Source organism: Schistocerca americana, chromosome 5 (assembly GCF_021461395.2).
Source record: "Schistocerca americana isolate TAMUIC-IGC-003095 chromosome 5, iqSchAmer2.1, whole genome shotgun sequence".
In the NCBI taxonomy this organism is placed as follows: Eukaryota; Metazoa; Arthropoda; class Insecta; order Orthoptera; family Acrididae; genus Schistocerca; species Schistocerca americana.
Genome location: NC_060123.1, coordinates 183073522 through 183088815, shown reverse-complemented (window position 1 = coordinate 183088815; position 15294 = coordinate 183073522). Strand labels below are relative to the sequence as shown.

At 39.3% G+C, this 15294-nt stretch overlaps 1 protein-coding gene across 1 annotated transcript in view; it reads right to left on the bottom strand.

Moving 5' to 3' along the window:
* Positions 1-7738: 7738 nt before the first annotated feature.
* LOC124616154 (tubulin beta chain-like) overlaps positions 7739-15294 on the bottom strand; it is a 79646-nt gene continuing 72090 nt past the window's right edge. Inside the window, exon 5 of the mRNA XM_047144433.1 lies at positions 7739-8182. Coding sequence (XP_047000389.1) covers positions 7814-8182 — 369 coding nt within the window. The 3' untranslated portion in view covers positions 7739-7813. The remainder of the gene's footprint in view (positions 8183-15294) is intronic.

The following is a 15294-nucleotide window of genomic DNA, read 5'->3' as shown; positions in this document are numbered from 1 at the left end:
CCACAACCATCCTATTCCATCCCTATGCCACTCCCAATCCCAACCCTTGCCACAGGGATCATGTCCTGTGGAAGACGCAGGTTCAGAACCTGTCCAATACATCCACCCATCACTTCTTATTCCAGTCCTGTCATAGGTTTATCCTACTCAATCAGAGGCCAGGCCACTTGTGAAAGTGGCCATGTCACTGCAATGATTGCACAGATTGTTATATCGGTATGGCTACCAGCCAGCTGTCCACCAGGATGGACAGCCACTGCCTAACTGCGGGCAAGAGCAAATTGACCACCCTATGGCACAACGTGCAGCTCAATATCACATGCTTGATTTCAATGGCTACTTTACAACCAGTACCATCTGAATCCTCTCCTCCACCACCACCACCTCTTCTGAAATTTGCAGATGGGAATTATCCTTACAAAACATTCTCCGCTCCCAAAATTATCATTGCCTCAACCTACAGTAACCTATTGTCCCCACAGCCCCACCCTACAGTTTCCACCCTGTCTTTCCTATCATCTTCTTCCTATTCTCATGCCCCACCCTCACTGTGTGCCACCCTCTTTCCCATTTCCTGCTCCTTTCCTTTTTCACTCTCCGTTTCCCCCTCCCCACCTCCCTGCCTCACAGCCTCTTGATACTGCACCTTATGGTAGTCTTGTTATGTCTCCCCATAGTCCCTGCACACTTGGACAGACGGCACTCTTCTCTACCTTGAACCAATCCCACTATCCTGACCATTCCCTGTCCCCTCCAGATTGCTAGTTTTGGTCAAATGACAGGTGCTTTCCGGTCTGAGCTGCTGGAGATGATCATGTGTGCGTAAGGTGTGCTTGCCTTTGTGAATGAAAGTGCATGTGTTTCCTTTTCTGAAGAAGCCTTTGCTGAAAAGCTAAACGTGTAACAGTCTTTTCATTGTGCCTGTCTGCAACTCAACGTGTCATCTTTATGGTGAGTAGCAATCTCTCCTTTTCCTTCTATTGTTGATACTGCAACCTGGAGTTTCCATTGTTTGAGATGTTCAGGAATTCCATATTGTCTCTACAATATTTCACAATGATTCTGAGTGTGCACTATCAAAGTTTAGGTAATATTGATCAACAAATTTATAAGAGGCAGTCAAATGAAAATGAGACAATTGGAAGAAAAGTAAGTAAACTGTTTATTATATCTAAAGTAATCGATGCAACTGTTAATACATTTATCCTACTGTACCTGAAAAACCTTGACTGTCCCAGGTGTGCCCCTCTTTGTCTGTATCAAACTGACAGCCACGAATGTCTTTGTTTGGAGGTCCAAAAATGTCAAAATTACATGGGTAGAGATCAGGACTGTACATCTACATCTACATCTGCATGATTACTGTGCTATTCACAATAAACTGCCTTGCAGAGGGTTCTGTGAACCACCTTCAAGCTGTCTCTCTACCGTTCCACTCTCGAACGGTGCATGGGAAAAATGAGCACTTAAATTTTTCTGTGCGAGCCCTGATTTCTCTTATTTTATTGTGATGATCATCCCTCCCTATGTAGGTGCGTGTCAACAGAATGTTTTCACAATCAGGAGAAAACTGGTGACTGAAATTTCATGAGAAGATCCCATTGCAACAAGAAACACATTTGTTTTAATTATTGCCATTTCGACTCACATATTGAGTCTGTGGCACTATCTCCCCTATTTTGCGATAATACAAAATGAGCCGCACTTATTTGTACTTTTTCGATGTCATCCATCAGTCCCACCTGAAGTGGATCCCACACCACACAGCAATACTCCAGAATAGGGTGGACAAGCATGGTGTAAGCAATCTCTTTAGTAGACCTGTTGTACCTTCTAAGTGTTCTGCCAATGAATCACAGTCTTTGGTTTGCTCTACCCACAACATTATCTACGTGTTCATTCCAATTTAGGTTATTTGTAATTGTAATCCCCAAGTATTTTGTTGAATTTACAGCCTTTAGATTTGTATGACTTTTCACATAATCGAAATTTAGTGCATTTCTTTTAGCACTCATGTGAATAACTTCACATTTTTCTTTATTCAGGTTCATTTGCTACATTTTGCACCATACAGATATCTAAATCATTTTGCAATTCGTTTTGGTCATCTGATGACGTTACAGGACGGTAAATGACAGCATCATCTGCAAACAATTGAAGACGGCTACTAAGATTGTCTCCTATATCATTAATATAGATCAGGAACAGTAGAGGGCCTATAACACTTCCTTGGCAAATGCCGGATATTACTTCTGTTATATTCAATTACTTTCCATCTATTACTATGAACTGTGACCTTTCTGACAGGAAATCACAAATCCAGTCCCACAACTGACGTGATATTCCATAGGCACGCAATTTGGTTAGAAGACGCTTGTGAGGAACGGTGTTGAAAGCCTTCTGGAAATCTAAAAATATGGAATCAATTTGACATCTGCTGTCGATAACACTCATTAATTCACGAGTATAAAGAAGTAGTTGTGTTTTGCAAGAATGATATTTACTGAATCCGTGCTGACTATGTGTCAATAAATTGTTTTCTTAATGTTTGAATACAATATACGTTTCAAAACCCTACTGCAAATTGACATTAGGGATGTTGTTGTTGTGGTCTTCAGTCCTGGGACTGGTTTGATGCAGATCTCCATGCTACTCTATCCTGTGCAAGCTTCATCTCCCAGTACCTGCTGCAGCCTACATCCTTCTGAATCTGCTTAGTGTATCCATCTCTTGGTCTCCATCTATGATTTTTACCCTCCACGCTGCCCTCCAGTACCAAATTGGTGATCCCTTGATGCCTCAGAACAAGTCCTACCAACCGATCCCTTCTTCTAGTCAAGCTGTGCCACAAACTCCTCTTCTCCCCAACTCTATTCAATACCTCATCATTAGTTATGTGATCTACCCATCTAACCTTCAGCATTCTTCTGTAGCACCACATTTCGAAAGCTTCTATTCTCTTCTTGTCTAAACTATTTATAGTCCATGTTTCACTTCCATAGCCGGCCGGTGTGGCCATGCGGTTAAAGGCGCTTCAGTCTGGAACCACGTGACCGCTACGGTCGCAGGTTCGAATCCTGCCTCGGGCATGGATGTGTGTGATGTCCTTAGGTTAGTTAGGTTTAAGTAGTTCTAAGTTCTAGGGGACTGATGACCACAGCAGTTAAGTCCCATAGTGCTCAGAGCCATTTGAACCATCACTTCCATACATGGCTACACTCCATACAAATACTTTCAGAAACGACTTCCTGACACTTAAATCAATACTCGATGTTAACAAATTTCTCTTCTTCAGAAACGCTTTCCTTGCCATTGCCAGACTACATTTTATATCCTCTCTGGTTCGACCATCATCAGTTATTTTGCTCCCCAAATAACAAAACTCCTTTACTACTTTAAGTGTCTCATTTCCTAATCTAATTCCCTCAGCATCACCCGACTTAATTCCACTGCATTCCATTATCCTCATTTTGCTTTTGTTTATGTTCATCTTATACCCTCCTTTCAAGACACTGTCCATTCCATTCAACTGCTCTTCCAAGTCATTTGCTGTCTCTGACAGAATTACAATGTCATTGGCGAACCTCAACGTTTTTATTTCTTCTCCTTGGATTTTAATTCCTACTCTGAATTTTTCTTTTGTTTCCTTTACTGCTTGCTCAATATACAGATTGAATAGCATCGGGGAGAGGCTACAACACTGTCTCACTCCCTTTCCAACCACTGCTTCCCTTTCATGTCCCTCGACTCTTATAACTGCCATCTGATTTCTATACAAATTGTAAATAGCCTTTCGTTTCCAGTATTTTACCCCCGCCACCTTCAGAATTTGAAAGAGAGTATTCCAGTCAACATTGTCAAAAGCTTTCTCTAAGTCTCCAAATGCTAGAAATGTAGGTTTTCCTTTCCTTAACCTTTCTTCTAAGATAAGTCGTAGGGTCGGTGTTGCCTCACGTGTTCCAACATTTCTACGGAATCCAAACTGATCTTCCCCGAGGTCGGCTTCTACCAGTTTTTCCATTCGTCTGTAAAGAATTTGCGTTAGTATTTTGCAGCTGTAACTTATTAAACTGATAGTTCGGTAATTTTCACATCTGTCAACACCTGCTTTCTTTGGGATTGGAATTATTATATTCTTCTTGAAGTCTGAGGGAATTTCGCCTGTCTCATACATCTTGCTCACCAGATGGTGGAGTTTTGTAAGGACAGGCTCTCCCAATGCTGTCAGGAGTTCTAATGGAATGTTGTCTACTCCCGGCGCCTTGTTTCGACTCAGGTCTTTCAGTGCTCTGTCAAACTCTTCACACAGTATCATATCTCCCATTTCATCTCATCTACCTCGTCTTCCATTTCCATAATATTGTCCTTAAGAACATCGCCCCTGTATAGACCCTCGATCTACTCCTTCCACCTTTCTGCTTTTCCTTCTTTGCTTAGAACTGTGTTTCCAACAAAGCTCTTGATATTCATGCAAGTGATTCTCTTTTCTCCAAAGGTCTCTTTCATTTTCCTGTAGGCAGTATCTATCTTACCCCACGTGAGATAAGTCTCTACATCCTTACATTTGTCCTCTAGCCATCCCTGCTTAGCCATTTTGCACTTCCTGTCGATCTCATTTTTGAGACGTTTGTATTCCTTTTTGCCTGCTTTACTTACTGCATTTTTGTATTTTCTCCTTTCATCAATTAAATTCAATATCTCTTCTTTTACCCAAGGATTTCTATTAGTCCTTGTCTTTTTACCTACTTGATCCTTTGCTACCTTCACTATTTTGTCTCTCAAAGCTACCCATTCTTCCTCTACTGTATTTCTTTCCCCCATTCCTGTCACTTCTTGCTTTATGCTCTTCCTGAAACTCTGTACAACCTCTGGTTCTTGCAGTTAATCCAGGTCCCATCACCTTAAATTCCCACCTTTTTGCAGTTTCTTCAGTTTTAATCTACAGTTCATAACCAATAGATTGTGGTCAGAGTCCACATCTGCCGCTGGAAATGTCTTACAATTTAAAATCTGGTTCCTAAATCTCTGTCTTACCATTATATAATCTATCTGAAACCTTTTAGTATCTCCAGGGTTCTTCCATGTATACAACCTTCTTTCATGATTCTTGAATCAAGTGTTAGCTATGGTTAAGTTATGCTCTGTGCCAAATTCTACCAGGCGGCTTCCTCTTTCATTTCTTAGCCCCAATCCATATTCACCTACTATGTTTCATTCTCTTCCTTTTCCTACTGTCGAATTCCAGTCACCCATGACTATGAAATTTTCGTCTCCCTTCACTACCTGAATAGTTTCTTTTATCTCATCATACATTTCATCAATTTCTTCATCATCTGCAGAGATATTTGGCATATAAACTTGTACTACTGTAGTAGGTTTGGGCTTCGTGTCTGTCTTGGCCATAATAATGCGTTCACTATGTTGTTTGTAGTAGCTTACCTGCACTCCTATTTTTTTTATTCATTATTAAACCTACTCCTGCGTTACCCCTATTTGATTTTGTATTTATAACCCTGTATTCACCTGACTAAAAGTCTTGTTCCTTCTGCCACCAAACTTCACTAATTCCCATTATATCTAACTTTAACCTATCCATTTCTCTTTTTAAATTTTCAAATTACCTGCCCAATTAAGGGATCTGACATTCCACGCTCCGACCTGTAGAAAGCCAGTTTTCTTTCCCCTGATAACGACATCCTCTTGAGTAGTCCCCGCCCGGAGATCCGAATGGGGGACTATTTTACCTCCGGAATATTTTACCCAAGAGGACGCCATCATCATTTAATCATACAGTAAAGCTGCATGCCCTCGGGAAAAATTACGGCTGTAGTTTCCCCTTGCTTTCAGCCGTTCGCAGTACCAGCACAGCAAGGCCATTTTGGTTAGTGTTGGCAGGGCCAGGTCAGTCAATGATCCAGACTGTTGTCCCTGCAACTACTGAAAAGGCTGCTGTCCCTCTTCAGGAACCACATGTTTGTCTGGCCTCTCAACAGATACCCCTCCATTGTGGTTGCACCTATGGTACGGCTATCTGTATCATTGAGGCACGCAAGCCTCCCCACCAATGGCAAGGTCCATGGTTCATGGGGAAGGACATTAGTGATATGGGCTTGTAATTCAGTGGAATACTCTTACTTCCCTTTTTAGGTATTGGTGTGACTTAAGTAATTTTCCAGTGTTTAGGTGTGGATCTTTTTGTGAGCAAGCAGATAAATATGGAGCTATAGTATCAGGATACTCTGAGAGGAACCTGACTGGTATACAATCTGGACCCGAAACCTTGCCTTTATTAAGTGATTTAAGCTGCTTTGCGACATCGAGGATATCTACTTCTATGTTTATCATCTTGGCAGTTTTTCTTGATTGAAATTCAGGAAAACCATGTTTAATGACTGCTTTAGCAGCACTGTCATTAAACACGGTTTTCCAAAACTGTATGAAGGATGTGTAAGGGATTCCCAGCAAAACGTCTTCAGTTTAGTCAGACTTGCCAGCAAAATGCCTGCCCATATGTTGCCAAAGTTGTTTTGGGTTTGCTGCAGAAGTTTCACTTGAAAGTCCTTACACATCTTCCACACAGTCCCTATCTCTCCCCATGCCGTTTCCATATCTTTGGAACCCTAAAGAAAGACTCTGTGACCATCAATTTTCTTCAGACAAAGAGATATGTGCCTTGGTACAATCACAGTTCTGTTGGCAACTGCAAGTCTTTTTCCATGAAGGCATTGACCATCTTGTCTCAGATTGGGATCCATGTATTAATAATTCTGACGATTACTTTAGAAATAATAAACAGTTTAATTTTTTCCCATGTGTCCCATTTTCGTTTGCCTTCCCCTTATACTCACATCGATTCCTTCCCTCTGAAGAATCTAAGTAGTTTATCATACTTTTTATAAGCTTGATTGTCATTCTGGCCCTCTTCAATTTGGTGAGTAGTTGTCTGTATTTCCATAACTCAAAACTTTTGAATACATATGAATCTTATGAGTGATTGGTTTTTTCCAGTTAACTAGTAGCTGCTCCCTAGTATGCTGACTTCCATCTTATGTTTTCATCATTATTGATGATAGTAACTTGTAGTTGGTTCCAACAGTTTTTCTTGTAAAGTGATCAGGAACTCATTGATCTGCACTGTTATTGTGGAATTAAAAATACTACTATATGAGTAACAACAGTATTTGCAATGTTGTTTTTTTATGAGAGGAAAGTTACATAACAACATATGTCTTAATTTATGTATCTCTATTTGCTTGTATTTCTGCCTATTACCTGGCTTAGTGTAGTGTCTGCCTGATGACAAGGTCACTACTGTACTATATTGTGCTGAGATGGGGATGGAGCAGCTCTGGTACAAAGTGAAAATGGAGCAGTCAGTAGTATTCCCTTTCACAGAGATGGATGGACTGCAGGAACAAGGATGTCTGGGTGGGGACTGCTGAAAACAAAAATAGTTACTGCCAAAAAACATGTAAACATAAATAGAAAAATGAACTGCCTTGTTGTGGTTGCTCTGTGTGTTGTCTGTTTTATGCAGAAGATTCTAATTGTTGAGCACAAAAAGCTTTATATGCTGCAATGCAACACCTAAATCATAAATACACCATTAACTCTCCAGACACACACTTTGAATGGTGAAACTGCATTATTGTGTCTAAAACACACAAAGATACAAATGAAATTCTATGGTAAAAAGTTCAGTGTTTATTTCTCCAGATCTTCAGTAACAAGTTAACAGGTTTTAATTTCTTTGAGCAACACTAAAAACTCAGAATTAATTAAATGCAGCATTTACTGCCATGAAAATTTAGATTTATGCTTCTTCTCCTTCTCCTTCCTCCTCTTCATCAAATTCTCCCTCTTCTTCAGCTGTTGCTTCCTGATACTGCTGATATTCACTAATCAAATCATTCATGTTTGATTCAGCCTCAGTAAATTCCATCTCATCCATACCTTCACCTGTGTACCAATGAAGGAAAGCTTTGCGTTTGAACATTGTTGAAAACTGTTCCCCTAAACGTTTGAAGAGTTCTTGTATAGCTGTGGAATTCCCAATGAATGTTGCTGACATTTTAAGTCCACGAGGCGGTATGTCACACACTGCAGTCTTAACATTGTTTGGAATCCACTCTGCAAAATAACTGCTGTTCTTGTTCTGGACATTCAGCATTTGTTCATCCACCTGCAAACACCGTCATGCATATTATCTGCTTCGTCTTACATCAGGTACTATTTTAATAAACACTGTTTTATTGAGGTCAGTTGTGTTGTGTACTATGAACAGAGATCTTGTATTATGTACTGATAGCTTTCTCAAATATTCAAGTTGATGCCTATTACTAATGAATATCGATGAAAGACAATGAGAAGTCAACCTATGGAAAACATGCCATTTAAAACAAAAAAACCTTCACCGTGAGTTAATCAATATTTGCATATATGAGTGTATAGCAGAAAACTACAACTATGCTAAATTAGTTGGAAAATAAATAATGAAAATGTAAATTAGGATAAACAAAAAAATGGTTCAAATGGCTCTGAGCACTATGGGACTCAACTGCTGAGGTCATTAGTCCCCTAGAACTTAGAACTAGTTAAACCTAACTAACCTAAGGACATCACAAACATCCATGCCCGATGCAGGATTTGAACCTGCGACCGCAGCGGTCTCGCGGTTCCAGACTGCAGCGCCTTTAACCGCACGGCCACTTCGGCCGGCTAGGATAAACACATTGAACATATAAGTGGTAAAATTAGCTAACTCAAAGACACAAATATTGTGAAAATGATGTGCTACACACTAATCCATTCAACATTAAGTTATGATTTAGTTTTTTGAGAGACACCTCAAAAACAAACATCAATAGAATATTCAAACCACAAAAACGGGGAATAAGGATGATAGCCAATCTTAAATGTAGAGGATAATATAGGCCAGCTGTTAAATTTCGTAAGATACTAACATTGTTTAGCATATACCTTTATCAGAAGCAGCCAAGATTTCTGCTTGCAGGCCGGGCACTGGCAAGAGTGCCACAGCACTTGCCTTCACAGCACATTTCCCCCACTGCAATGCCACACACCGTGAGCAGGAGCAGGGGCAGAGGGGGAAACTGTGAATGTGCCATACTTAAATTGCACTACATATAACTTGGTTTTATATTTCAGGTTTCCCAACAATGTAGACCACAAACAGAACAAATTTTCAGTATTATTTATTTTTGACATGCTGAAGAAGTAATGTATTTTTTATGTGATACAGACCATTGGTACACAGACAGTCACAGACAATTTCAAAGAGTTTCACACTTACATTGTCACGTAATTGTGACTTGTTTAGTTGATCATCTCATTACAGAGATGTAGAAACTCTATCTGAGGGATGTAATGTAGATATCCTGGACAGTTGTACTGTAAAAGGATTTGTCATTAAATTGGGAATTACCTTGCAGATCAATCATTTACATCTGCACATGCACAGGGGTGCTTTTATCTGAAACAACAAATGGTCTCAAAAACAGTTCAAAAACAGATGTAAGACTGACAGTGTCCTCAAAATATTTGGGAAACTATCTTTGTAATTCTTTCAAGGCCACAATGAATTCTTCAAACATCATGTGCTTTTATAATGACAGTGAGCTTATGGAACTGAATCGTGTTTGTCAAAATGTTCCTCTTGTATAATATTATTTTCTTTTCAGCTGTATCTCCACCAAATCCGGAAGTTGTTCCTCATCTTTCAGTGTCTTACTATTGGATGTGTGCAATCAAGTCCACTTAAAATGCACCTTTTCCTTCATAAATGCAACAAAAGTGAGTTTTAAATTGAAATATCATTCCAGGCTTACCCCTTGATTTAACCAACGTACTTTGCAGTAATATATAAAATATTCATACTCTTCATTCAGTTTCATTGAAAGTAGTTGAAACTGACAGTGGAGCAGTAGGTGCACTTCAGATATTTTGCTATTTATACTACCAATATCTTCACATGCTGCAGGGCTGCAAATTTAGCACAAAGTACTCCTTAATGTACTGAACAATGAATCCCATCTTTCAATCATTTTAATTCTTTGCTCTTTCATTGTCAATTAAACCCCTAAATTCTTTCTGCATGGTATTGTAATATAGCTTCCTAGCAAATTTGGGATACCCCTTACTTGTGTGACTGCATAATACATACTGAGAATTCTCATCCCTCTCTTCTGTCATGCCCATTCAAGTTTAAACACTTGTGATGGTAGGCTGCTTCTTTTTGTGCAAACACTCCCTGGACCTGTGACTGTCCTTCATACCATAAACAAATAGTGAAGGGTAAACAGTGCTGACACCACGATTCTGCTGAACTGAAGAGTGCTGCACCAACCGAAAATGCTACCCCACAATATTGAATGAAATTATGTAAACTGAAGGTGGAGGTGGAGGAATAAAATGGAAGGAACTAATGATATCAGTTGCATTAGGGCTTTATGCAGAACCAGCACTGATGAGTGAAAATATACGTTGGACCAGGACTCAAGCCCAGGATCTTCTGCTTACAAAGCAATTCCATTAACTGTTGTGCTGCCTAGACACAGAGTTTATCACAAGTACATGGACTATCCCAGCATGCTCCCCTGCTGACTCACTCCCACATAGCACTACCTATCCACAGTCTCCATCCATGTCCTCCTTGCTCACTAATTTTAGATTCCTGGTGGAGGTCAAACATAAATCTGCATCTGCACTGAAGGTTGTGGATTCATTGCCTATTGAGGCAAATTCATTATATGAATGTGTGATGTCTGGCCTTTTGGACATATCCAAAAGACCGGACCCCATGTATTCATACAACTAAATTAAATGGGATGTTGTACCAAGTACTTCCGGGAAGGATTGAGCAAAGGCATTTCATGCACAGCCTTCACTTGCACACTCAGCTGTGTGAAGTTTGGCACACCATGGCCATCACTGACCTACACGAGCTCCTGCGTTGGACACAATTAAAATATTCTCCTGGTACTCAAAATAACAAGACCCACACAACCACAACACAAAGAAATGGGACCTCTTCCATGAGCCCATTCAAAATTCCATGAAATGCAAAACAATGCCATCATATGCAGGTCCAAAGGCCCCAGAAAAACTACTTTCAAACTTGAGAGTGATAAACAATAAGAATATTTTTAAAACATCTCTCAGAACTTATTTAATAGAAATCATTAAAGATTTTATATGCACTACTGTTAAATTGTAGGACAAATTGCAATGCAATTACTGTATCAAAAGAAATGTCACTTAACATAAATGATATAAAAGGCAATTATAATTTACCATGAAATAGACCTAGAATATTATTGTGAAAAACCATAATTTGCTAAATGCTTAGTAAAAGTTTATACTCATCAGTGTGTGTGTAATATAGACCTAACTGCACCTGATAGATACAATGTGTTTTGTCTATGGGTATGATGAATAAATAAATAAATAAAACTGTTGTGTATTCATGATGAGTACTGTGGGATATAACAAGTTCTGAAATAAGTACTGCTATTTAACCAAAAGCCTCCAAACCACCTGCTGAATACACCATGTGTGATCTCGAGCTATATATATAGTAAAATGTATATACAGGCCCAATGTATAAACATTATGGACCTAACTTCTGTCAGGTTGTGTCAAAAGAAGGAATAGAATGAATCTGAATGGAATATAATTGCAGAGTGACATGGTATGGAATTTGGCAAAATTAACTTTGGGGAAATTTTGCATATCCGTTGAAGGTGGTGCAAAAATTTTTGTACCTAGTTATCAATAAATCAGAAATCTTGTGTTAAGTAATTGTATTGACCATTTTGTAATAATTGAAAGGAATAAAAATGTGCTAGTAACCCAGAGAGCTACGTTACTTATACCTGGGTAATATTCTTTTTTAAATGTATTCTGATACTCATTTCGTATTTTAGTATTTTGTTTGAGATACTCCTTGTGTGATGTATGGCAGGAGGAGTAACTCATCAGAAATCCTGACACCACAACAGGTGCTGCACAGGGTTACCAATATACTGCACAGTGCTAAGGGAGACCTGGTAACTACGAGGATAATCCCAAAAGTAAGGTCTCCTTTTTTTATAAGACATAAACCTGTTTATTTCTACAATGGTTTACATCAGTTTACAGCTTGAACATTTAGTTATTTTTCGACATAATCACCATTTCTCTTGATGCATTTTTGTAGATGCTGTGGCAGTTTTTGTATGCCCATGTCATACCAGCTCGCCACCATGCTGTTCAGAAAGTTATGAACTTCTTCTTTCACCTTCTTGTCGGAGCTGAATCGCTGGGACCACAATTAATGCTGACAGGTACTGTGAGACTCTAAAAAAACTCAGACGGGCAATTCAGAACCAGAGAAGAGGAATGTTGAGCAAGGGCATACACATTCTCCATGACAACACTCGCCCACACATCGCTCGGCAAACCGTTGCTCTCCTGCAACAGTTACAGTGGAGTGTAATCACCCACCCACCCTATAGTCCTGACTTGGCGCCCAGTGACTATCACCTGTTCCCTAGGTTAAAAGAACATTTGGCCGGAAAGCGATTCAGCTTCGACTACGAGGTGAAAGAAGAGGTTCATAACTTTCTGAACAGCATGGCGGCGAGCTGCTATGACATGGGCATACAAAAACTGCCACAACATCTACAAAAATGCATCAACATTAATAGTGATTATGTTGAAAAATAGCTAAATGTTCAAGCTGTAAACTGATGTAAACCATTGTAGAAATAAACAGGTCTATGTACTTCTAAAGAAATAGGAGACCTTACTTTTGGGATTACTCTCCTATATCATTCCATTGTATGTTCATGGATATTGAAGACAACAATTACATACTTGTACATATTGAGTGTGAAATGGAAAGCTTTTGACAGGAAATTATAAACCATTACATGTTTGTCCAAATAAACAAACGTATGACAGCTTTTCAAAAAGTGTCTGACCTCATTATTTTTGTTGAAACCAACAATGGTATCGGGGTGCATGCACTATCTATGTTTGTAGACATATGTAGTGAGCATGCCTGATTTTTTACAGTGGAAACAACTGTTTGCTGAGTAGCCATTGACAAATGAAAACATGTAAGTGGTATTTTTCGAATTTTGTGGTGTGGTCAAAATGACAGAAAAAGTGGAACAACATTACTGCACCAAACTTTGTTTTAAGCGTGGCTTTTCTCACATTGAAACAGTCTGCAAGATTTGACAAGTGCTAGGGACAAAGCAATGTGTACTAGACAGATAAAGGAGTAGTACAAACACTTATACACTTCAAAGATGGCCACTCATCAATGGCAAGTGAAGCACATTCAGGTAGGCCTTCAACATTTGAAAGTGAGGTTGTTATTAATCATGTAAGGATCCTAGTGATGCAGGATTTACAGAGCAAGATCAGAGAACTCGCAGATGAGGTTAAAATTAGTATTGGCTCCATTCATTCCATTTTAACAGGACATTTGAACCTCAGAAGGATCATACCAAAATTTGTGCCAAAGCTGCTAACACGCAAGCAGAAGTACCTTTATTCAAAGATCACACAGGACATGCTGGATACTGTGAACAGCCATCCCAACTGTCTTAACACAGTGATAACTGAGATGAGTCCTGTGTTAATGGGTACAGCCCAGAAACAAAGTTTCAGTCATTATAATGGAAACATGTATCATCCCTGAGACCTAAAAAAACAAGACAGGTCCACAGCAATGTGAAAGTCATCCTGACCATCTTTTTTGACTCAGATGGTGTGGCCCATTTCGAGTACACCGCAGAAGGTACTCTTGTCAACAAAGAGTACTGTCAAAAGGTTCTGTGTTGCCTTCATGAAGCAGTAAGTAGTGAGGTGCAAAGGCTGGATTTGTGGGGACCAGGCAGTTGGCACCTTCATCACAATAATGCACCCACTCACCATTCTAAGTTAATTTTTTGACCAAATGCAGCACGACTATGGTTTGTCAGCCTCCCTATTCTCCTGACTTTGCACTGAGTGACTCCTGGCTTTTCACTAAAATCAAAAAGACTCTGAAAGGGGCCAGATTTCAGAACAGGGAAGACATTATTCAGAATTTGATGGAGCAGCTGTGCACCATATCAAAGGAGGCTTTCCAGCAATGTTAGCAGCATTATGAGAGGTGTGTAGAAGCTAAAGGGGACTACTTTGAAGATGAATAGTGCCAAACAATTGTATCTGAGCAAAGATTAACTTTAGAAATAAAAGTAGATACTTTCTGAACAGCCCTCATATTTATGTGAGAAACTGATTATTTGACTAAATCAAGAAAATAAAAGAAGAACAAATATAATTACGTATGAATCCAAACGATGAAAGCACAGCTGCTGCAGTCAGGAAAATACATGATGATGTTTGCCTTGAAAACACACACACACACACACACACACACACATACACACACACACACACACACACACACACACCAGAAGGAGAATTCACATTGTAGCAATTCTGTATCTTGCAACACATTGCAAAAGGACAACTAGTTTGGTTATTCCAACAGAGAGATTTCAGCAAAGCAGTCACACATGATCAGATATGCTACTAATTATGTAACTATGAAATTAAAGTGTCATGAAAGTACTAAAACCAGTCACAATGAAGGTCAAAATTTTACTGTGTAAGGTGGTATAGTGTTTAATACACTGAACTTGTATCCAGAATCTGAAATTCTCATCCTACTAACTAGATTTAGGTTTTCCAATATTTCCCCAAAAGCACTCCATTCAAATGGCAGAACAGTTCTTTCAAAAGAACCATGGCCATTTCTACTACCAATCAACTAAAGCATGTGACTTCAGCTACAACAGACTGGAAAAAATATCTGCTGGCATATCTGTTTTAAGTTTAACTCTTTGGGTGCTTCAGACATGTGTACTACATCCCTAACTGAGTTGTGTATCATTGTCACCTAATGTGCTTAACAGCCTGTATCTAAGCATCTACCTGAGCCGGAGCTACCACAGTTTCCTGCTTCACCTTGTGCTGAGCATTTCTTGAGTGCTTTCTATTGCGTCTCCTTCTATCGCTTAAGATTTGTCACAGGCATGAGGAACACTGCAAATGTAAAACTAGTTTCTGAATTTGAGGATTGTATGTGAATTAATACTTGATACAGATCTGCGGAGATTTAAAGCGGCTTATTCTCCAATAGTTTATGATGCAATTTTGGTAACCGATTCTGATTGTATGTGTCACTTTCAGTACATAGCAGTAGTTCAGTATCGCTTCATAGCTATAAATTCA